Here is a 25,322-nt window from a genome sequence, read left to right as displayed (position 1 = left end):
CCCCTAAATGTACTTGCATTTAAAGTTGCCCCTTGCACTTCCCCATAGTTGCTACAGATACTGGAAGTTGGAGTCCATTATTTCGTTGCTGCAGACAAGCCTTATTTCCAAAGTTCATTAACGTTTGCCATTTTTCTATGTCACTATTACATGTCATTTTGAGGAAGTAATGTACTCCAGAGGGAAGGAGCTGAAAGGCCTATTCATTGCTTTACACCTTTGGGCCAGTCAATAAAATAAGCGTTAGTGTGAGCTGTCTCTATCCCTCAATGTAATAATATACTGCTCTCCTTGTTTTTATATAACTGCAACATTTACTTTAAATAGGCTTGATTTATTTTGTAATAACATAACCAGCATTCACTTATCTTGAGCAAATCTCAGTCTTTGAATTCCTCTCACTGAGGGCCTTGGTTGGTGGCTAAGTACAAACTAACTATTAATTTGGATCCTACTGCTTTTTGTGCCTTTTAGAACAGAACGATGTTTTTCGTTAGCATCTTGTATATTTTAATTTATTAATGAACAAATAAATGGCCAATCATAATACTTCACTCACCATATATTGGTGATTCATATACCGGTATTGGTCCTATTATCCAGAGTGCTCAGGACCTGGGGTTTTCCTAATAAGGGATCTTTCCATGATTTGGATCTTCAAACCTCAAGTCTATTAGACTATCATTTACACATGAAATTTAAAAAAATAGACAGGTTTTCTTCCAATAAGAATGAATTATATCTTAGTTTGCAGTACAAGTTACTGTTTTCTTATTATTATTAAGAAAAAGAAAATCATTTTAAAAAATGTGAATTATATGAATAAAACTGTGTCTATTGAAGATGGCCTTCCCATAATTCGGAGCTTTCTGGATAACAGGTTTCCAGAAAAGGAATCCAATACAAGTATAATCGGCTGAACATTGTGGGGAACTGTTTCTTTAGCAATTATATCAGGTACATGAATGTAATAGATCGCTTTTGAAGTGTTTTGTAGACCTTGTTACATGTGATACAGTATATTAGTTTGTTCATATTTATTGTCTGAATCAACAAGACCATTTTGATTTAGCTGTCATATACTGTATGTACTTTTTACTGTACATATGATCATATGCCAGCAAACTCCAAGAGTTACGTGGACTTCATTCATATATCAATGCAGGCTACTTTCAGTTCTTGGTTTTACCAACCATTCAATTAAAATACAGTGGAGAACATCAGGTATTTTAGTTTTTCCAAGCACTGAAACGTTTGGAACGTTTTTCATTAGCAAGGACTGGGCTTGTTAAAAAAAATAAAAGGAGAATGAACAGTGTAATGTCCATGGGAAATAGGCATGAGAACCAGTTTTAGCCTGCTGTGGTCTAAAGGCTGGAAGAATATTCATCTCTCAGCAGGACAATGATCTGAAATACAAAAAACACTGAAGTGGCTCTAGAACAAAAAGGTGAATGATCTGCAATGGAATAGTCAACGGCCTGATCTTTTAAACCAACTGTGGCAATTTACCAAAACTGAAGTGCCCTTAATAACCTGGAGCTAATCTGCCTGGAAGAACAGGCTCTTGAAAAAGCTGGTACATAATTCTCCCACATAATTAGAGCTTTTATTGCTGCAATTGGCAACTCTACAAAATATTATGCGGAGACAGCATATTTTTTGTTTTTATTTACTGTTGTTTCATAAATCATTGTGGTTTGAAACAGAATAAAGCTGGCCATAGATGTGCATATTATAGGCTATGTCGCGAATGAACGTCTGTTCCAATCTTCTGACCTGCAACTAACCATTCAGATTAATATAAAGAACAAATCATACAATGCTCTGGCCATCAATTGACAGACAGCAATCGTATGAACGTTATGTTCGACAAATAGAAATGACAGTCTCCCATTGATATAGTCAGATAGGCAATGCATGCAGAGATCTTTTTGTTAGCAGATATAAATATTTTAACCTGTCCGATCAACTGAACGACCGACCGTTCACCATGGTACAAAAAATATCTGGACAATCCACACATGGTCCGAAAATTGCACAAACCGTTTCGTACAATGGTATCTTTGGGTCTATGGCCAGCTTAAGGGTAAAATTAAGGAAAATTGTCAAAAGAATACTTTTTACAAGACATTAAATACTCCACTTAGATGTACATTTGAAAGTTGTGTTTTCCCAATTTTCCTCAGTGCTCATTTTCTTCAGTTGTGTATAAACTGCCCTGACACAACATTCCCTTGTTGCCTACCTATTAATACATTTTTTAATAATTTAATAATTATTTGAGGTGTGGACACATGGACAGATTAACAGAAGGCAACAATGCAATAGGAATTCAATTTGTGATGTATTAAACAGTAGAACCATTTATATTATACGTATCTACGATTTATATCTAGGTGGATCTTTAAAAAAAATGGCTCAGACCTGTGCTCACTAAGAAGAGACCTTATAATATATTTATTTCTGAGCATGTCAATACTGCTAAAGTTGCTAGAAAAACAAGCATGCAAAGCATCTTTCAGTAGGTGTTTATTTCATTCTGATAGCTTCCTGATTCTGTGAGCAGGTGGTCTTTAGCCATGGGGGCAGCCATTCAAGGTTTAGGTTACATAACAGATAACTGATGCAGAATATCATTGTATTCTGTGACAGAGCTTATCTGTTATCTGCTGTGTATCCTGTGCCCTTTCTCCTTTTTAAGATTAAATGGCTGCCCCCATGGCTACACAGCAGCTTTTTTATATAAATTATATACAGAGAGTCCTCCAGTTACATACACCCAACTTACATACAACTCACACTTACAGACGGGGGCTATTACAGTAATATACTGTGGTTTGCTTGACTTTTATTAGCATTTAGCTTTAATAAACCACCTGCCCCAATCCCCTCTGGTGTGTTGTCTATTGCAGAGCACAGAAAGGTAAAAATAAATACAGGTATGGGACCTGTTATCCAGAATGCTCGGGACCTGGGGTTTTCCAGATAACGGATCTTTCCGTAATTTGGGTCTCCATGTCTTATGTCTACTAGAAATTAATTTAAACTTTAAATAAACCCAATAGGCTGGTTTTGCTTCCAATAAGGATTAATTATATCTTAGTTGGGATCAAGTACAAGGTACTGTTTTATTATTACAGAGAAAAAGGAAATAATTTTTAAAAATTTGGATTATTTGGATAAAATGGAGTCTATGGGAGACAGCCATTCCTAATTCGGAGCTTTCTGGATATCGGATGTCTATGTTAAGACAGACATCTGTCTAAGTTGCATTTAATAAGTAAATGTATATGTTTCAACTTACATACAAATTCAACTTAAGAACAAGCCTACAGTCCCTATCTTGTACGTAACCGGGGAAGTGCCTGTATTCATATTTAATCATTAATATCCAACCTTATTGTTGATCTGCTACTCCTAGAATCTACCAGCAACTGATGATAGTTGTGGATAATGATAATTGTAGACCACAAAAGCTAGATATCACTTGGCTTAACCTGATAATTTCCAGATGAAAGTAAGGTCATAACACTGACTCATGTCTTTGTACTCATGGGAAGATCCCACCCAGTTAATATAGTGATGGTCACTAGAATATCGGGGGAAATGAATGGTCTGATCTCTCCTATAAATCTATGAAGGTTTCAGATAAAGCAGTGAGTTAATGTTCTAAACGTTATATAATCATAGAAAGTAGCCTGCTATTTACCATCCTCCAGTGTAATTGCTAATGTAGAGTGACATTGTTATAGTCAGTCAGTGACTATGGTTGCACTTATTGAACAGATTGATGTAAAGCCTCTTTGTTACACAGCACTGTGAAATACAAAGGAATAGATTTTCACCTATTATGTTTCATTTTGAAGCAGATGAATTCTGTGTTGTAAATAAACGCTACCAGAAAAAAATGTACTATAATTGTTGACTCAGTTGCCCTCTGAAATAACTGCACTGCAGGGTCCCATTATCAAAGCATGTTCAGGTGATGGCAAAATTATGTAGCTGACTGATACATATGGCTCTGTATGAAACCGCTAATGAAGAGGCTTATATGCTCACCCACTCTGAAACTTCCCAGGGCACTAATTACTGTTCTATAAAGCAGAAAATTAATGAAGGCACTGCCACCAGTCCCTATGTGCAGCGCTGTTTCTGGCGAAGGAGCCGCCTGACGCAATGCCGCCCCCCTCGCCGGCTTACCTGTCGGGAGGGGAGGCAGGAACACTATTGCAGAGAGCGCAATTGCGCTCTCGCAATAGTACAGCCGAATTTCCGGTTTAAAAACCGGAAATTCGGCTCTTAAAAGTGCAGGAGTGGCTTTTTGCTGCCCCTGGAATCCTCTCTGGCTCAGCTCGCCTCATTGGTGGAGCTCCCTTGCCTATGTGCCTTCTTGTAACCCAAATTTTCATTCATATTAATTAGTATTCCCTCTTTATAACCATAATAAAAAGTCATATTCACCTAAAAACACTTAACAGCTTTGATAAATCCCTTTTGATCAATAATATGTCGACTGAGGCTTTTTAATGTGAGTCTGGGGTAGAGTTTCATGACTACAAAAAACAGGTGCCCGTGTACCAGAAAATAAGATAATGTCTGTAATCTTGTCAAAATGAAAGGGTTTTATATTTTCATTAAAGGTTGTACATTTTTTTCAGTGAAAAATCTGTGTAAGTTTTTAGTGTTTCAGCACACCTTAAAAAGACTGTAGTTCAAGCCATCCCCAAATGTTGAGTTTGTCCTCTCTATCTTTCCCTTCATTAGTCTCTCTATCTTCCCCCTTCATTATTCATTTTAATTGTTATTGTGGTGAGGGTCCTTTAACAGAGGTTGCTGAAGCTTGCTTGGCAAAGAACTATGTAGCTTTCCCTAGGTCTTTCCTTGCAGTAAGCCATATCCAAGGCTCCCAGCATGCTTTGTGGTTCCGTGACATCATACATTTTAAAATAAACAAATATTCAGTTTCAACAATTACAATTTTTACAAGTACCTGAACATAACAGTCTGCACAGATTACATAAGAGGTAAAAAGAAAATTCTCATTTAAACAAAAATTAATTTCCAAGCTATGCAAATGCCTGTGCACAGCTGCCAACCAGTAGGATACACCCAAGCCTATGTGTATATATATATATATATATATATATATATATATATATATATATATATATATATATATATGTATATATATATATATATATTATTTAAGTCACATGACTTTGTCACAGTTATGCTTGGCATGATGTCTTAATTATCATCCTCAAGGTCTCCCAACATCTCTCCTGTTCTTTTTGAACCCTTTACTTATCTAAAATCTCTCTATGGATAACAGGTCCCATACCTATTCTTTCTGAAGAATATTGTTGCACCAAAGACCAAGAAAATTACCTGTTGTAGCCTTGGATGCTCATTTATCAACATTCTCATTTTAGTGGTTTAGATGTTTTAGAAACCACTAAAATTTCGCATTTCATTTGCATTTTGTGCACTTTCATTTTAGGGGCATTTCCTTGGGGTGGGGGTTTGTTTACCTATGAAAACTATACATTGTTCTTTTGGGAGAACCTGAGCTTTTTAAATCCTAAATTTGTGTATTTCCACTTCTGGAACAAGACTTTGAGCTCTAAATACCAAAATAAAATTGAAAAATTGGCATATTTCCCAATACAGGGAAACGTGTTTTATTTTATGCACAAAAATGCAACTGATTTGGAAAGCCTCAAAGTGTCTCAAATGTGCCAATACCAGATATATATAGTTGTATGAAGATTTCTTACTTCTATAGATCAAAAACTCCCAGCAGTAAATTATTGAAGTACTATGTAGAATATGGCTTACTTTGGATTTCAAAGACCATAAATCCTGGAACAGTAGGCTTACCCCAGCAAACCATATATTTTTGAAAAGTACAGATTTTGGTGTATCCAAAATGGGTAACCATGTCTTTTTACTCCTAATTACCAAACAACAACACATTTCTGTACTTATTGGTTTCTATAAAAATGTATGAAAAGTTGAAAAATCACCTCACAATTTTGACTTTGCAAGTTTGTATCTCTTACATAGCATTAGATAATATGAAATACATCCTAAATATGAATGATTGGGGTCTGCTGAACCGTTTGATGCCCATTGTGCATAGGACTACCAAAGTATCTGGCGTTTAGAGACCCCAAAATGAATTTAACGCATACAACTTGTCCTGGAAGTCACTTCAGCTACTGAATAATACATATTTACTGCATTTTTTTGCGGATATGTTGACCCCCCAAAGGTATATGTTTTTTTGGAAAGTACACATTATGGGGCAAAGTCACTAACCTCCGAAAATTCCCCAGCGACGGCTTTGCTCACAGCGCAACAATTCGCCAGGCGTAGATTCGCCAGGACAACGCTGATTCACTAAAATCCGAAGTTGCATCCAGGGCGCCAAACGCTGGCGAAGTTGTGCTAGCTTTACTGCGCCAAGCGAAGTAAAGTGCGCTAGCGTTGCCTAATTTGCATACGGCAAAGTTGAATGGAAGTATATGTTGCAGCAAATACATTACACTACACTACACTATACTAAGGGAAACCTTAATAAAACCTTAATAAAATAAAATAAAGTTGTTTTATTGCCCTACACATGAGCCCAGTGTATAGTTTATGTGCCATATGTTAGGAAATGTAGGGGGGAAGCTGGTTACTGCAAAATAATTATATACTCTTTTGTAGCCTATCACCCTGAAAAAAGCATTTTTTGGGACTTTTCAACTATTTTTTGAGGAAGTCCTATCTACTCTATTGCACTTCGTCTGGTCTGAGGTGGCGAAGGCAAGTCTGGCGCAAGAGGTAACATTCAGTAAAATCCGCATCTTAGTGAATTTGCGAAGTTATGTCCATTTGCCAGAGCGCAAATTCACCTGGCGTTAGGAAGCGAAGTACTGCTAGAGTTTATCTCCATCGCTAGCGAAGTTACGCCGACGACCGTAAATCAGTGAAGTTCTAAAACGACGTCACGCTGGCGAATTTTTGCCAGCGTTAGTCACTTCGCCCTTTAGTAAATTTGCCCCTATGTCTAATCCAAAATTGGTAACCATATCTTTCTACTCCAAACTACTGAGCACAATGCTTTCCCCAAAATTGTCGGTTTTGAAGAAATACCTGAAAATTACCTCAAAGCTTATCTTATCTCCCACATAACATTAGGTACCAAGAAAAAACATCCTAAATTTAGATACCAGAGATCTACTGAACACTTTGATGCCCAATATCCATAGATTTTCCAAAGTATCTGGCATACAGAGAGCCCCAAATTAACATATGCATATACATTTTTACAGCTGACACTTTTGCTGCTGCAGTATAAGAACCCGGTTTGCATTTTGTGCCATAAGACCCCTTAACAGTACAGAGAAAAATGTACACATTCTGATGAATCCAAAATGGGTAAATATGTCAAACTACCAAACTGCAAAGCTATGCTAAATGTAGTGTTTTTATGAACATTTTGAAAATGGCAACAAAGCTTGCACTTTACCAATTTGTATGCCCCACATTTCATAATATATTCATTTAATAAAAAAAACTTCCTAAATATGATACCAGAGTTCTACTGAACACTTTGATGCCCAACATGCATATATATACCAAATTAGTTGGTGTACAGAGGCACCCAAATGAAAATAATGCAAGTGAAGTTTCACGTCTGACACTCTGACTGCTGCAATTTAAGCACCGCATTATGGCCAGAAGATCCCCTAACAGTATGGAGACCCTAGAAAACCATATATTTTGGGAAAGTACACATTCTGGCAAATCCAAAATTGGTAAATATCCCTTTCTCCTCCAAACCAACCAGCAAAGCTATGCTAAACATACAGTTTTTTATGAAATTTCTAAAAATTGTCACAAAGCTTGCAATTTACCCGATTGTATGCCACACATTTCATTAAGTACCAACAAAAAACATCCTAAATAAAAATTCCAGGGTTCTACTGAAAAGTTTGATGCCCAATATGCATAGATTTACCAAACTGTGTGGCACGCAGAGGCACCTAGATGGATATATAGCAAATATAATTTCCAAGGGCAAAAACAAATAACATTGAGGCATGCAATAAAATCACTAAAATTAAATAAAACCACTAAAATCAACACTTTTTGTTTTGCCTAGTGTAATCAGAATCACAGTTTGAGTATTTTATCTTGGCCAAATCAGTTTTATGGTAAGAAACAAACAAACAACACCTACACATAGCTGAAAATGCAATAAAATCGCTAAAATGCTATAAAATAGCTAAAAATACACCAAAATTGTAATATAATCACTGAAATAACTTTCAAAATGTATTGTGCAGTGCGGTTAGCAAATACACTATTCACAACAGCAATAAAACTGTTTTTTTTCAAGCAAAAAAAAAGGCGATGCTATAAAAATAAGGTACAAAACGGTGCAAGTGTGTATACACTTGGCAAATTATCTGTTATGTGTGCGTGTACATGTATGTAAAAAAAATGTATGTGAGTATGTGTATGTGTAAATAGAAGTGTGTATTAGTGTTAAAAGTGTATGGGGTATATTTATCAAAGAGTGAAGTTAATAGTGAAGTTCCACCACTATAGTGAAATTCCGCCACTCTCCATTCATTTCTATGGGATTTTTATAGGCGTATTTATCAAAGGGTGAACTTTCACTTTCACCCATTGATAAATACGCCTTTCAAAATCCCATAGAAATGAATTGAGAGCTGCGTAATTTCAATCTAGTGGCAGAACTTTACTCTTTGATAAATTTACCCCTATGTCTGTGTGTAACGCTAACCTGGGGTAGGAGTTGTAGATCCATTCCAGGAAGAGGAAGAGAGGCAGGATCCGGTGGGGGTTGGCGCAGAGGGGTCCAGGTAGTGAACACATCAGCAGAACTCCGTGGTAGTGCTACAGATTACAGAATCTACGATCTGTGGCACGTAAGTCCCTTTATCCACAGCTAATATAAAAAGCACACATAGAAATTTGGAACTAATCCAAATACTATTACTAAAACCATGAAATCTTTACTAATGTTCATTTAATTTGAACTTTTATGATATATATATATCAAAAACATGCACAGTTTCTCACTTAAAACATTTATTTGTGCATTTTAACCACAGCAAAACTGCATATCAACACATTTTTTTTACAAACACTGTGGTGTGTTTGTAAAAAAATGTGTTGATATGCAATTTTGCTGTGGTTAAAATGCACAAATAAATGTTTTAAGTGAGAAACTGTGCATGTTTTTGATATATATATATCATAAAAGTTCAAATCAATTGAACATTAGTAAATTGGCCCCTTATTGTTGAGTTTAGTTCAATGAAATACAATTAGAGGCAGAACTGACCGATCTGCATCCTGTGAGATGTTGGGGGCTGTAGTCAATTGTAAGTTAGATGAAGATTGCTGTTTTTTTTTGTAGAATGGTGGCAAACTAGTCAGAGGCCTCAGAGGCCCTAAAAGACCAATTTAAGTATGTGCAGTGACAGAATGTATGTACTTGCAGGTTCTTCTTCCCATTACTGGAAGCCCACAAAGTGCATTAGCCAGGAATCTGGGCATGATAAAAGCCAAGCTATCTCTGCTTTGAATTGTGAATTGAATCCATTTTTGCTAATAAAAATGCAGTATCAAAGAAATGAAAAGTCCTAATTCAGCCACCATCAACCCCAAGAAAATGACAGTATCAGTTACATTCACATTCTGGCTTTATCGTTCTCCCTTCTTTGAACAAAAATCGACTAGAAAGTAATAAAAGTCATTTCCCAAGCCAACTATTGAGCTGTCCAAGAACGAGAGACTGATGTTTTTAGAGCACAAAAAATATTTGTTCACAGCAGGCAAACCTGAGCAGACATCTGGCATTCATTCACCAATCATGCAACCCTGTAACAGTTCAACTGAGAAAATGAAAAATGGATTATGAAAATATTGCTGTTTCAGATGTGATTTCCATGTGACCTCTTGCTCATTAGCATTTATTGCACCTTACAGGAAACTGAAGATTTACATTCTTGCCAAGCATAGTTTAAAATAAACCATATATAACGTGAAATGATATAGCCCCCTCTTGTAAAATCTATTAACTTATTAGAAGTGACGTTGCAGTTCCATCATTAAGCAGGCCTTTTATACTACAGTATAAATACATATATTAATATTTACCTTTATCTTGTTTAACTTCCTCTGCAGCAATTAGATATATATATATTTGCAGGTGTACAACTGCTTTGATGTCATTTTGCTCCGTTGCTGTTGGAATGTAAAAGTTAAAAGTCTACTTTTATACACTATTTTTAATTTTCTTCATGGTTATTTTAAGGTTTTATTGGCAATTCCTGTGTAACAGTCACTACAGAAAACAAGGATCCATTCAGGGCCAGATGTTAAATTACGAGCAAGGGAAGCTTTTCCATTAAGAAGGCTCTTTGCATAGGCTGTGTTCCTTCCCTGGTTAGTTCATGCTCATGCAGGGCAGAAAAGAGAAGGGGCGCAGCTCAGTAAAACCTATTTTATGGGTAAAGGAAGACCCCCCTGCCCCGCATTTCCTTTTCATGGGCCATATTGCCAATCTGACATTTATCTGAAACTCTCAGTTGCATTAGAAGACGATGTATATTTGTTCTATATGTTAATAAGGACATTGGGTTAATGCTGAATTGCTAACAACTCAATACTCATTGCACGCCTGCCGAGGATACTGAAGACTGAAAAGAGAACTAAACCCTAAAAATGAATATGGCTAAAAATGCCATATTTTATATAACTGCACCAGCCTAAAGATTAAGCTTCTCAATAGCAGCAATGATCCAGGATTTCAAACCTCAGTGGGCTCTGAGTAGCTGTTGAGAAGCTAAGCTTAGGGGTTGTCGCACATTATAAAGTAGAAAACTAGGTTTGCCTGTAATGTAAACTAATGATTTAGGGGCAGATTTATCAAGGGTCGAAGTGAAAACGAGGGAATTTTCAAAGTTAAAAAATTAGAAATTCAAAGTAATTTTTGTATACTTTGACCATCGAATAGGCTACTTCGACTTTGACCTTCGATTTGAAGTAAAGTCGTTTGACTATTCGACCATTCGATAATAAAAGTACTGTCTCTTTAAAAAAACTTTGACTTCAATACTTCGCCAACTTAAACCTGCCAAAGTGCCATGTTAGCCTATGGAGACCTTCCAGAGCATATTTCTAAGCTTTTTGTATTCGAAGGAAAATCGTACGATCGTACGATAAAATCATTCGAATCTTACGATTCGAAGTACGATCGTAGTATGATCGTACTACGATCGTACAATCGTACTACGTTCGGAATACGATCCTACGATGCAAAAAATCCTACGAATCTCGTAGTATTCAATTCGATGGTCGAATTTCGAAGTATTTTCCATTTCAAAATTCGACCCTTGATAAATCTGCCCCTTAATGTTAGTTGCACTGGTTTGTGAGCTGCCATGTAGTAATTATCTGTATTAATTACTAATCTGCCTTATATTGTGAAATTTATATTCTATGTGTACTATATAATGTGAATTGGTCCCTAAGCTCAGTAACTGACAGCAGCACAATACATGCGCAGTGAATCAGTAGAAAAGAAGATGGGGAGCTACTGGGGCATCTTTGGAGGCACAGATCTTTACTGCTAAAAGTCTGTGGTCACCTTGGGCTGGTACAGAAGCCTAAAACATGAAGATGAAGCCACTTGGATTTGTGAGTTAAATGTGTCATGACTTGAGGTAAACTGAAGAAACTGTTATCTAAAGTCATCTTAACTCATTTAATACATTTAACCTTTTCATTAGCATACCAAAGCACCATTGTTCACAAATGGTAATTGGTAAACACTTTCATTTGATGGGATGTTGTGACACAATTTTCTGTATTAAATGGGATAAGTGGGTTAAATATGTTTAGATGTTTGGTCTTAAACACCCAAGTGGCTTCATTTGTACAACATTTATAGCCAACTTCTTTAGTTAAGGTTTAGTTCTCCTTTAAAGCAAAATCTATGCAGGCAGGCACCTGCACAGGTAATGAAACGCTGGAAAATTAGAGGGCATACAACTGCTTTTACTATTTTAATTTTCATGTAATTGTGAGAAACTAGAAGCCAAATAGGACCCTAATGGTCAGACTTATCAAGGGTCGAAGTGAAAATTCGAATTTTGAATTTAATTTCGATCTCGGATTTTCGTGTTTTTATGGCCAAACTGTGGGAATTATTAAAATTCGATTCCAGTTTTTTAAGAGAATTTGAATTAGATTTTTTTTTAAATGTATCATACACTGGCCCTTTAAGAAATCAAATTCTACTATTCGCCACCCAAAAACTGCCAAATGGCTGTTTAAGTCAACAGAAGACATCCTGGGATCAATTTGGAGTTGTTTGCAGCCTTACTGACATTTGAGTTTTTTTCCGAGAAAAAACTCAAATTGAGTTTTTAAAATGCAAATCGAATTTTAATAATTCCAACAGTTTTGGACATAAAAAAACCCACAAAAATATAATATAAATTCAAGTTTTCGGGTCAATCCTATTCACCCGAGTTTTGAAAATTAGATTTTTTAAATATATTTCGATTGGTTGAATTTCGAGTTCATGGGAGTTTATGGGAGTTTTAAAAAAACTCACATGAATTCAAAATTCGACCCTTGATAAATATGCCCCTTAGTGTAAATTTTTAATCTCTGTTATTAGGCCTGTAAACAAAAATTTGGAATACTAGAAGGGGGCAGTATGCAGTGGTAGTTTCCTGATTGTGAAGTGCTTTAGGATATGTTGGATTCACAGATATTCTCATCAGATTTCTGGAGTTAGTGTAAGTTTTAGCACTAGGTACACGATGCACAAGAAAGCAGGGAAAGGGGTGCACTGGAGGAGCCTTAAAGGAAAACTATACCCCCAAAATGAATACTTAAGCAAAATATTGCCCTTCTACATCTCTTGCCTTGAACCACCATTTCGTGACTCTATCTGTGCTGCCTCAGAGATCACCTGACCAGAAATACTACAACACTAACTGTAACAGGAAGAAGTGAGGAAGCAAAAGGCAGAACTCTTGTCTGTTCACTGGCTCATGTGACCTTACATGTGGTTTGTATGTGTGCACAGTGAATCTTACGATCTCAGGGGGCGGCCCTTATTTTTTAAAATGGCAATTTTCTATTTATGATTACCCAATGGCACATACTACTAAAAAAGTATATTATTATGATAATGGTTCATTTACATGAAGCAGGGTTTTACACATGAGCTGTTTTACTCAGTATCTTTTAATAAAGACCTACATTGTTTGGGGGGTATAGTTTTCCTTCAAAGGTTGCACACCAAAGTGTCTCTTATGTGTTGTAGGACAGTGAGCTGTTGAAAATGGAAAAACAACCCTATTCTATAAGAGAATTTAAAATAGTCAGGGGCATTTGTATTGTTGTTTAAGTCTTCCATAAAAAGCTGAACCATATCCATGGCATGAAAGCAAGTCCTATACATTTATGTGCACACACCTACCACAAAGAAACACAGCACCACATAAACAAAAGTGTGCAAGTGAGAATACCTGTAAGTCAGCATATGATAAATGACGTGCTTCTGTAATACAAGGGATCGAATTTGTTACCATAATGCAGTCATTAAATGTAGTGGAGAATGTAAGAGCTGATTCATGATCTGTGTTTGCACAATGTGTACGCTGTTTACCTTGCCTTAACCTGAGATGAGCCTCAGCTGTTGCAGTGATCTCAGAGTTTGGCAAGGGCTATGTGAGAATTCCTGTTGGCTATGGGTAGCTGGGATATCCCTCACTGCTGCATTCTATTGGCCACAGCAGGGACATGACATTTTCATGAATGCTAAGCCACAAGGTGCTGTTTGGCCTGATAGAGGTCCGCTTCATAAACACTATGTTACAGGCTCTAGAAAACACTTTACTATATAGAATATAACTCAGAAGGATACATTCTGTTTCAGGAACAGATGACAATTTAACTGACTGATATCACCTCTTTTTATTGGGTTTCTTTTTCTCTGAAACACATTGAAACCAAGATTTCTGATCATATTTCAACAGCAACCGCACATAAAAAAATCCTAACCACAAGCACGCTTAACTTAATGTTGACGACTGCTTGAACAAGCATCCAAATGTCAAACTTTGTCTCCTCTGCGTCTCATGACTGTGCTGAAGTCATACACTGTATGAAAAACACTATTAAACACCACCTCTTCTGCAAAAAAAGGTACAGAGGGTAATACCTGGGTAGTATATACATACATATATACAGTATATCTATACGCACACACATATATGGAGCTAAATTCCTGCATTGCTTAAGAAGAGTACGGTCCCTGATGAAAAAGTAAGGAATGCTCACATGAGGAATGCTGCAGTTCATTGATAAAACTGTTTATGGAAAATCATGCAGTAAAATTTCAGTCACTGTATGGAAATATTTACCCATGGTTACAGTGTGAGGTCTCCTGTAAAGATTTATTTTACTCTCCTTAAGTTTTCATCCATTCATTTGAGATACAAAGATGGAATCAATCAACGCCCTCGACAGTCAAAATAAAGTTATAGTACCGGTACATGCATTTATATGTCCATGGTATTGCCCTAAAAACGTTTAAATCAAACATGTCCTTGTTTTGTTTGTCATTGATGTAGCATCTGACATAAGGTAGCATACTGTAAGTAAGATAAGCAGTGCTAAAGAAAATACCTCACCATCTGTAATGGTTATGTCAGCTTCTTCTTCTCCAGGATGGACATTAAGTTTTAAGACTTTGGTGTTGGAGCTGCTGGACAGCTGCAATAATCCACATGCTCTACTATCTTCACCTCCTTTCTTCTGTTCCTCACTGAGGAAGACCAGTCTGACACTGCACTGCAGTTGATGAGGTGGAGGAGAAGCCATGAGACTGAGGGTGAGGGGGGAGAAATGAAAGACCGCAGCCCATTCACTGCTGAGCTTCACTGTCTCAGAGAAGCTTACAGAACTGGGCATACAACCAGCAGAGCCAAGTTCTGAAAAAGGAGGGGTTGGCTGAGTTGTATCTTATGGTTTCATACTGAGAAAAATACATCACTCCTTGTATCTTAGGGACACCTTCTGGTTCATTTGGGCATCTGCAACAGAAGGTTTAGACTTATTTTTACTGTCATGAACGGAAAGCTGAGGGGCAGGTACAAAAGTGGAGCTAGAATACAATTTACATTCCAGTATAATAATACTCCACTTGTCCCAGTAATATTCCTGTACAATAATAAACCATTCATTTCATATGTATATATTTATAATTGTGAATTGGTTTTAGATGAATGTGAAGCTGAGTATAAAACTGTAAGCTTGAAAAATGCCAAACAAAAAACCAACATTTGTCCTGATGACGGGTTATGTCAGGGCTGATGTAAAATAATGGTGTTTCATTATAGTCTATGGGGTCTATGTTTATCTAAAACTCGAAAAATCCGAGATTTATTACGTGTAAAAACCACTATAGAAGTTAATGGGTGCTGTGCCATTCACACTTCAGGTTTTCGGATTTTTTTTTTCGCTAGGATTTTTTTTGTTTGTAATTTTTATTTTTGGATCTTTTAATAGATTACATGGCTTTCATGATTTTAGAGAGAATTCGTTTATTGGTGGTTTCAAAAACCTCTAAAATGAGATTGTTGATAAATGATCACAATCATGTTAATTTACACAATAATACTACAGGGGTGCTTTCTAAATACACCTGTTTTTACACTGCAGGCGAATAGTCTGCTCCCTGGGGTGCAAGTGATAAAGCAGGGCTCTGATACTTGCACAGCAGATTGCAGCACCAGGAGGCTCCAGTGAGCCCTGTCCTTACCGTACATCTGAATGACACGCAGGTTTGGGGATGTGAAGACGGTGGGAAAGTGGGCACTTTCATGCCTTACCCCACCTGCCCCTTTTGGATAGAGTGTTGCCAAACACAGGTAGAACAAGTGTGCAAAGTGCAAAAAATTGGCTGAATGCAGTTTGCACATTGAACACTGTATTGTGCATATAAAATGACCCTTTGTCTATTTAAACATAGACTATTTTACAGACAAGGGGGCCGATTCATCAAGAGTCGAATATCGAGGGTTAATTAACCCTCTATATTCGACTAGGAACTAAAATCGTTCGACTTCGAATATCGAAGTCGAACGATTTAGCGCAAATCCTATGATCAAATGATTCAAAGGATTTTAATCCAACGATCGAAGGAATATCCTTCGATCAAAAAAACTCAGGCAAGCCTATGGGGACCTTCCCATAGGCTAACATTGAGTTCGGTAGCTTTTAGCTGCCGAACTAGGGGGGTCGAAGTTTTTCTTAAAGAGACAGTACTTCGACTATCGAATGGTCGAATAGTCGAACGATTTTTAGTTTGAATCGTAGTCGAAGTCGTAGTCGAAGGTCGAAGTAGCCCATTCGATGGTCGAAGTAGCCCAAAAAACACTTCGAAATTCGAAGTTTTTTTAATTCGAATCCTTCACTCGAGCTTTGTAAATGTGCCCCTCAATGTATATAAATATAGTTCATAATGTAAAACATTCTGTGATGAATTCAGCAACTAGAAAATTGATAAGAGGAACATTACTGCCATCTCCTGGTCTGTATGGGTAGTTGCTTTGGTTACACTGGAATCCAAAAAATATGTTAGCCAGATGATGCAATTCATTTGCACAACTGTCATAATATTGCAGTTGTGTTTTCTGTACATTCAAATGCTCAGAGCAATGCTAGACTAAATTATGTGCTATAAGCTGAGCATTATCTATCTGTATACGCAATATTCTTATTGGTTTTATGTATACCAAAATGTCAAGGATTATTTCATGTTAAAAGAAAATATTTTGTGTGATTTTCAATTTAGTTGCAGTCTATATTTTATATTAAACTTTGATTTGTATATAAGGATTAGCGTCATAAATAATGTTGCTAAGAAATGTGTATTCTTATAACTGTTTTAGAAATTATTTTAAAGGGGTTGTTCACCTTCTAACACTTTTTTTTAGTTCAGCTGGTTTCAGATAGTTCACCAGAAGTAAAGATGTCTGACAGTGTGAACAGCCACAGAGCCTCCCATTTGTTCCGTTCACAGACTTCGTTGTCTGTCTTTGTCTATGACTATAACTCTTTCTTAGCCAACTGAGCAACTAGGATTTAAAAGCCTCCTGAATTGTAGCTGATGCTACTCAGGCCCAGCTGGTCAGTCTGCAGCTCTTCATATATTTCTCCTTTGTTTGCAGGAGGCCCTGGAATTATGTGGCTAAAGCCTAACTCTCAAGCCCTTGTCTGGAAAGGAAATTGCATTTTGATTCTCAGAACCCTGACATGTGTTGCACCTTAAAGGAAAAAGAGTTGGAGGGCCACAATCTATCTCATTAATCTGAGGTTTGTATCTTTTATGATGTGATCTTGAAGGTGCAGGACCAGTCACCAATACCAACTGTAACCCTGCCAGGAATGGAGGATGCTGGTTATGTAACCTACTGTAACAGAGTTATGATGAGATCCATTTGTTCTTTTGCCGATAGAGTGGCAGAACATTGTAGAATCGGAAGACTTCTGTAAGTTGTGCTTCGCCAGTCAGAAGTGGTGCACAGATGACCAGGTAACAGTGTGCACAGCCACAGAGACTCCTGTGTGTTCAGTTCAGAGACCTCTCTGTCATTCTCTCCCACTTGTTTCCAACTGAGTTTAAAAATGTAATCAGAATGCATGAAGACTGGACAGAGCTGCCACACAGAATGTATGTACCTTACTTTTTTTTTTTTACAAAAGAACATTAGCCCACTTCAGTTCCCTTGTAATGTGTTCAGTTATCTGCATCTACTTTTACTGTAAGGTCATTTTCCAACAGTAACTAAACTTTAGTTCTAGTATATGAACTAGTTCTTGTCCTGCAATGCACAATGTATAGGGAAACCTCTGGAAATCTGTTATTTGCACATTCTGAATCTACTTGCATTTAATTGGGAGCACAACATATATTCCAGCTCATAGTACAGGAACATTCTGACATTTATAACTCAGTTAATAATCCAAGGAGGCATTCGTCATAAAATCTTATTAGGTAAACTGGAAATGATACAGAATATGTCAAGGCATTTTCAGCACGGAAATAAATCTCAATCATTTTTCACCGAGGTCTCACGTGTTTATCATAATCAGCACCCTGGACTCACCCATTTAAAATATAATTTCTAAAATTACAATTATGGTTTATTTTGTCTGCAGACTATTATACACATACCATTGTTACCTAACCAGCAAGGAATGATTCATAAGCAGAAAGACTCATATTCTGTAGCAGATGTGGCTACTAACATGGCAGTTACATTACAGGACAGTTCATTCTTGCCTTACCAGTTTCTCAAGCAACCAGCACAAAACTAGCCTTGTAGTTTGACAAATACTGCTGTGTTGTAATGATAGGATGAAGTTAAGGGAGGGAGTATCTTAATCAGTCTAGCAGTCTACAAGTGTGGCTTCTGTTTGTATTTTGCATTTCAGTAATTTTTGTGAAAAATGTTCATGGTATATTGTCCATGACCAACACAAACATGCCCTCCTTCTACTTTATATATTTCAATTAGTATTTCAAGTACACAGAGGCCCAAACAGCCCCCCGCCAGCCTACTTAATAGTGACTTTCTATGACATTTTACAGCAGCCCCTCTGGCATTTGCCAGAACCCACAGACTGTCAGTCCAGGGCTGAGCATTATCACTGTATTCACAATTTGCCTTGTTCTAATGCATACATTTTTATCTCTAGCTCTTTTTCATTTGTATCCCCTTAAGAGTCAGTCTAGAGGTAACAACTGTTGGAGAGCGCTCCCTCTTTCTCTATACAGTGGATGCTATTAAAATGTAGAATGTAAGGTAACAAAAAAAGCAAGAATTGCTCCAGTGCTACTCACTATAACAACCATCAGAATTATTTTCTGTCATCAAACTATTGCATGCTACCTGTTATTGTCTGTTATTAGTACCAGAGAAATCTTTGAACTTACATACTGTAGCATCAGAGAAAATCAGCACTGAACATACCCCAGGCCCCCCACCTCAGATGCAAAGCCCCCTCAGGCCCCCCTGCTGAGCCACAACCCCCCCCCCCACTCACACCTACCTTCTTACTCTTGCAGACATGCCTAGGGCCAGTCTGACCCCAGAGAAGATGGAATAAGTATCTGAAGTCCTCAGATGGCATAAGATGTACTTTATGCCTGATCAATGTAAGGTGAAGTTTACAGGCACAATCCTGCTGGGTAATTTAATGTAGAAATGTTTTTGGTTTTTTAGCAAACTTAAGGTATGGAGATCCCAAAAGATCCATTATTCAGAAAACCCCAGATTTCAGATAACACAAACATTAACTTTATTGGTGAATACATTAAAAGGCCCATAGTTACAACCAAGAAGAGGTGTAATGATACAGGATATTTAATGCCATCATCCTTTAAGGTAGATCTTAGGGTATTGAATAATTATCTGTGTTAACATGTTCTTTCTTTGGAAAATAAAGCACCAAAGTATAGTTATTGTTAGTAGGTGCTGGCTGTAATAATCAGCTGTCCCATTTTGAATCGGTGGTGATAGATGCAGGCGATCACCACTCAGACTCTAATACATGGCACTTTTTTTGATATTTTGCAGCCAAGGGTGACTATTCATCTTATTGGTGCTTGTGGGGCACACAATAGGAACAAATTACTCAGATTGTTAATCAATACCCTAAGATATGGTTTGAATTCCATTTTACTAGTTTTGATCTCACAGCAATCACTATAACCAGCCATCGTTAACTTAATTGAGGCTAACACTATAATATCCTGAATCCTCGTGCTTCTTCTTGGTTTTGATTCAAACTCTTAAAATGGATTTTAAATGGATTGATTAATAGAAGTTATATTGTTTTTGCAATTTGTATTTTCTGGTTGGATAATATTTTTCAATGGAGCTGCCAGGTTTTATGGCCTTTGCCATATAATATGGAAAATAGGATTCATTGAGACAGACAATATGCCCTTGGTATTACAGTGATCTAAGCTTCCCTACATCAAGTGATCTAAAGCCTGGTGCACATCAGCAGTTTGATTCAAATCCGTCAGATGTTCCTAGTCAGTCAGTCCGACTAGTCAGGGGAATTTTTACTACAGTATCTTGTATTCTGAATGAGATAAGATCTTGTTCTAACTCAGTGTTACACAATGAGTTCCATAACACTGCAACTGTGATCCAGGCTTACCTTTTCATTTGATCGATGCCGCTTCTTTCCCAGGCATTGGCTTGTTGTATAGCATAAGTGTAATAAATATAAACTTCATATTCACATTTTAAGCTAACGTACCTTTTTATTATGTTTCAAAAAGGACAGGAGACAATTAAAGTAGTGGCCTAAAGAGCCGTTCCTCGTATAAACGCAAAGGAATTGCACTTGGTTCTCATGCAGATTTTTTTGCAGGTTTTTTTTTTTTCAAGTTTCTTTTTAGATTTCAGGGAAACTGCTCAGGTCTCTGACACTGGACCATAATTGGGTCGGGTGCATTTACAGCAAACGGGACCCAGTATAAAATAAATCCGAATAAGGCTTGGGGGTTGTGCTTTTTGTGATTTTCCGATTGGACAAGGATCCGACTGCAGGATCAATGCTGCTTTGGGTCTTACCCGATGCTTTATTGTCCACAAGCAAGTGCCAAATATTTGTAACATAAATTCTTTTTAATTCCCAGTAAGATTTCAGAACTAATGAACCTAGGAGCAGTTGGCTGGGTTTTGTGTAGAATGGATGATAAATGATATATTAAATATAAGCATTAATACTTCACTATCCAAATAAGAATTCCACTGACTGTGATGACTTCTCTGCAGGTAGTACAGCACTGCGAAGTATGCTGGTGCTATATAAATAAATGTTAATAATAATAATAATACTACCTTGATGCACTATAATACTGAAAAGTGTTTACTGGCTCTTACCTATATAGATATGGGATCCGTTATCTGGAAAGGCCATCTCCCATTGACTCCATTTTATCCAAATAATCAAAATTTTTAAAAATGATTTTTCTCTGTAAAATAAAACATTTCCTTGTACTTTATCCAAACAAAGATATAATTAATCCTTATTGGAAGCAAAACCAGCCTATTGAGTTTATTTCATGTTTACATGAAGATCCAAAGCCTGAATCCTAAAATCCGCTATCTCAGACTTGTCAAGGTCCTGTACAATTCAGGAAAAAAAGCCCAATATTTTTTCCGCAATCCTATGCATGGGAGTTTGGTTGTGGTTTTAGTAAATAATGATTTACTTTATTTCTTTAAGTAAATAACCCCTTAATGGTTATATCATATTCAAGTAGACTAAAGGTATGAAGATCCAGATTATGGAAAGATCTCTTACCCGGAAAAACCCAGGTCCAGAGTGTTCTGTCCCATATACAGGATTTCAGTGTGCATCTTAAAAATGCAGAAAAATAGTTTTCCCCCCAATTTTAATTCTGTATGCATAGCAGAATAAGTTAAGATTTGTCTATTATTATTTGGCATTATCCACTGCCCTGCAGACTGAAAGCAAATGGTTGCTATGGGTTACTAGACCAGGAGGAATAAAGGCTTAGTAGTTCCTTCTGCCTCGCATTATTTATTAAAACACAGAACATCAAAGTTATAATTAATCCAATTTTTAAAAGGTTCAACAACTCACAAGAACACAGGTTTTTCAACACAAGCTTTGGCAGCTAAGAGGGGGTCATGAGGTGCTAATCATACAATTGATTTTGTAGTGGGTGTTCCTGACAGAAGCATTTGCAGCCACCGATTTTCTCTGTGATAATGGATGAACTGAAAATGCTGTCTAGTTCTTTAGCTAAACTATGGGACATAGAAATCACAAAGAAACAACTGTCACAGCACAGCAAGCAAAAAAACAAAACAAAAAGGAAATACAAAAGAAAAGTTCTTTACGTTTTCCTTACTGAGCAGAAACATGTATGCAGACAGCAGCAATCCAGCACATATTTAAAGGCCACCTCTTCTCACCATTCATTTGAACTTACGGTAAACTGCCATCCTTTCAAAATGGGAAAGGTAAGTCTGAACTATAAATGTTATGTTTATTAAGGATACACAGATGATCACAGAGCAAACGTTTTAAGATCCTATAGTTTCACAAGTTCAAAGAGCATCTTTAACATAGAACATGGAAGTTATTCAGTGACATAATAAGTCTGAGAGGTTAGCTGCCCATATAGATGATTGATATGAATTCTAAAGGCAATGAATTGTCAGAGACTCTGCCCTGCTTGCTTAGATGTGTGATAATAGATCCCATACTTGTATATGTTGTCTATAAATATATATAATATATAAAATACAATTTTGTACAGCACAACTATATCTGCAAATAATCAGCACAATACAGAATGTAAAAAAAAATCAAGCCCATAATATGTTCCTTTCAGATCATTTTCTACGAGGACAGGAGCTTCCAAGGACGCTCTTATGAGTGTAGCTCAGACTGCTCTGACCTGTCCTCTTACTTCAATCGCTGCAACTCCATCAGGGTGGAGAATGGCAACTGGATCCTGTATGAGCAGCCCAGTTACAGGGGACACCAGTATTACCTCTGGAAAGGAGAATACCCAGACTTCCAGAGATGGATGGGCTTCAACGACTCCATCAGGTCCTGTCGCATGAGTCCCTATGTAAGTGTTTTCAAAGTTCAAAGTGTAGTAACTTAAAATGCTAAAGTAGCCAGAGCTAAAACAGTCATACAGTGCTTCTACACAGTACTAACACCCGCTTTAAAATATGTTCATTACTAAATTATAAATATATATGTATATAGTGAGTGGTTCTCTAAGCTCAGGCAGCGGACAACAACTAGAAGCATGTGCTGTGATCCAGCAGATTAGAATTGGGATCAAAATCAAATCTTCAGAGCAACAGACCTTCATGCTAAAGGGCTGTCATGGCCTTGGGCTGGAAAACAAGCCTAAATCACATGCTGTCTAATGTATAAACTAATCCATTGTTGAGCTTTAATTCTCCTTTAAATAGAGAGGCCTTAAAATAAATAAGTGCATTTCATTAACTACATATGAGGTATATTAATATCTATATGCTAAACCTTTTATATTTCATTAAGTCTTATCTTGGGCCCCTTGCTTTGTTTAACTAGAGATGGTTCAACTTTAGCTTTCTTGTTTTTACAAATTCTGCCAACTTTTTCATTGTTTAAAGGACAAAATGAGAATCAAAACAACTGTAGTTTGAGACAACTACAAGAAAAGCGTTTCTTTGTATTTTCTTCCAAGATATGCTTCTTACAATAATCACACCTCTATTTTATTTTCGATTAAAGCACCAAGGGCAATATAAAATGAGGATCTATGAAAGAGGAGACTTCCAAGGGCAGATGATGGAGTTCTTTGATGACTGCCCCAATACTTATGACCGATTCCGTTTCCACGACATTCACTCCTGCAATGTGTCTGATGGTTACTGGATGTTCTACGAGGAACCCAACTACAGGGGGCGTCAGTACTACCTGAGACCTGGACAATACAGGAGATTCAGTGACTGGGGAGCCTCCAGCTCCAGAATTGGCTCTTTCAGAAGGGTTCATCACATGTTTTAAATAATTCAAGCAATGTAAAGATTAAAATATGTTACAATAAAAGTTGCAAACACAGGAATATACTGAGTTTTTACTGATTTTGTAAATTAAGTCAGTTTTCTTGACCTTTTTTTTAGGATATCATTTAATGTTAATTTGGATACATCCTGGCTACTGTATGTGTTTGATGCATCCCACTTTAGCACTTCTGCCCCGGGCATCTGTAAATTACCCCCTTTTTTTAGCATTTATTAGCATGAATATTTGCATGAAATTACATACAGTTCTATATGAATCAAGCACCATTTTTAATCGCGCAATATAAAACAGTAGTAGCAAACTCATGCCCCAGGATATTGTAAATATATATTTCTAGTACTGTTATCCCAGACATAATAAAATACCTTTTCAAATTACATATGAAACCCAAATTCTTTTTTTTATTAAAACACCCAATTGTGATAAACTCATTTACATGTCTCGGCTGTCAATCAGATATTGTCTGCCCCTTCTCTATGCTTTAGGCATAGAGGTGGGGCAGACAATAACTTTCCATTCTGAACTTCCTAGATGTTACTGCACTCCCCACATTCCCCCTTACCATCTAATTGTATAGCCAGTGCATGGGCATCAGGCAGGGCCAGAACTAGGGGTAGGCAGAGTAGGCACGTGCCTAGGGCGCAAAACTGGGGGGGCGCCAGGCACGTACCTGCTCTGTCGCCTACCCCATGTCCGGTCCCGTCTCTCCCCGGGTGCTGCTGTAATTTCTGTGAGTAAATGCGCTTCTGTGCATGTCCGCATGAGCGCAGTTTTGCGAATGCGCGCTCGCATGCAGTTTTGCGCATGCACAATGGAATGTGCTGTCAGCCGGCGCCGTGGCCGGCCAGGTTGCCTAGGGCGCCTGCCCGGGTTGGCCTGGCTCTGGCATCAGGTGCCCCATTCTGGCACAGAATATTTTGGTATGATATAAAGCTTGCCTTAATAGCAGTGTCAACAAAATAGCTGCTGCCTGTTTGCTGTGATTGTAAACTCCAAGACTAATAGAAACAAGATTTAAATCATTTATTTAGTATAAGTGAAGTTTATTTTGCTTGACTAACACATTAAAATAGGATATGGAATTATTTATTGGGATGACAGGATTTGTCCAAATACAGATCTCTATCATGAGGCTGATCCCTTAACCTCTAAGCCAACTCCTCCCCCTTTACATATGCAGGGCCAGATTTACCTTTGGTGCTCCCCTAGGCCAAGCTGATGTGGCCCCCCCCAGAAGCGAATCTTAACCCAAATAAAAACAGAACAGAAAAAAAATAAAATCAGTTGTACAGGCTGATACATTAGATAGCTTTAAGAAGGGGTTGGATGGCTTTTTAGCAAGTGAGGGAATACAGGCTTATGGAAGATAGCTCATAGTACCAGTTGATCCAGGGACTAGTCCGATAGCCATTTTGGAGTTAGGAAGGAATTTTTTCCCCCTCTGAGGCAAATTCGAGAGGCTTCTTCTGAATCCACTAGCAGTTGTAGCCTTACAGAGCATTTGTTTTTTTTATACGGTGTCAGTGACCCCCAGCAAGAAGCATGATTAAGAGAAAAAAGTTATGCTCTGCAGCCTGGATCACATTTCCAAAAAAATATTTGCATAGTTTAGTAAATTAATA

At 37.3% G+C, this 25,322-nt stretch overlaps 2 protein-coding genes and 1 long non-coding RNA gene across 4 annotated transcripts in view; 2 read left to right on the top strand and 1 right to left on the bottom strand.

The window, feature by feature from the left end:
• LOC108714329 (histone-arginine methyltransferase CARM1) overlaps positions 1-15,036 on the bottom strand; it is a 45,080-nt gene extending 30,044 nt beyond the window's left edge. Inside the window, exon 1 of the mRNA XM_018258451.2 lies at positions 14,745-15,036. Within this exon, the coding sequence (XP_018113940.1) occupies positions 14,745-15,024 (280 nt within the window). The 5' untranslated portion in view covers positions 15,025-15,036. The remainder of the gene's footprint in view (positions 1-14,744) is intronic.
• LOC121394097 overlaps positions 1-18,071 on the top strand; it is a 205,559-nt gene extending 187,488 nt beyond the window's left edge. For both annotated transcript variants that reach the window (XR_005961505.1, XR_005961504.1), the window contains 2 exons: positions 17,286-17,430; positions 17,574-18,071. This is a non-coding gene — a long non-coding RNA (uncharacterized LOC121394097). The remainder of the gene's footprint in view (positions 1-17,285; positions 17,431-17,573) is intronic.
• A 3,325-nt stretch (positions 18,072-21,396) lies between these two features.
• On the top strand, positions 21,397-23,736 carry crygbl.2.L (crystallin gamma B like gene 2 L homeolog). The gene is made up of 3 exons (XM_041585901.1): positions 21,397-22,130; positions 22,505-22,747; positions 23,407-23,736. Exons 1-3 carry the CDS (start codon positions 21,876-21,878, stop codon positions 23,680-23,682), a joined length of 774 nt encoding a protein of 257 aa, XP_041441835.1. The 5' UTR covers positions 21,397-21,875; the 3' UTR covers positions 23,683-23,736.
• The last annotated feature ends 1,586 nt before the right edge of the window (positions 23,737-25,322 follow it).

This window comes from Xenopus laevis, chromosome 1L, assembly GCF_017654675.1.
Source record: "Xenopus laevis strain J_2021 chromosome 1L, Xenopus_laevis_v10.1, whole genome shotgun sequence".
In the NCBI taxonomy this organism is placed as follows: Eukaryota; Metazoa; Chordata; class Amphibia; order Anura; family Pipidae; genus Xenopus; species Xenopus laevis.
Note: the sequence above shows the minus strand (reverse complement) of the source record. Positions and strands in the feature narration are given on the sequence as shown.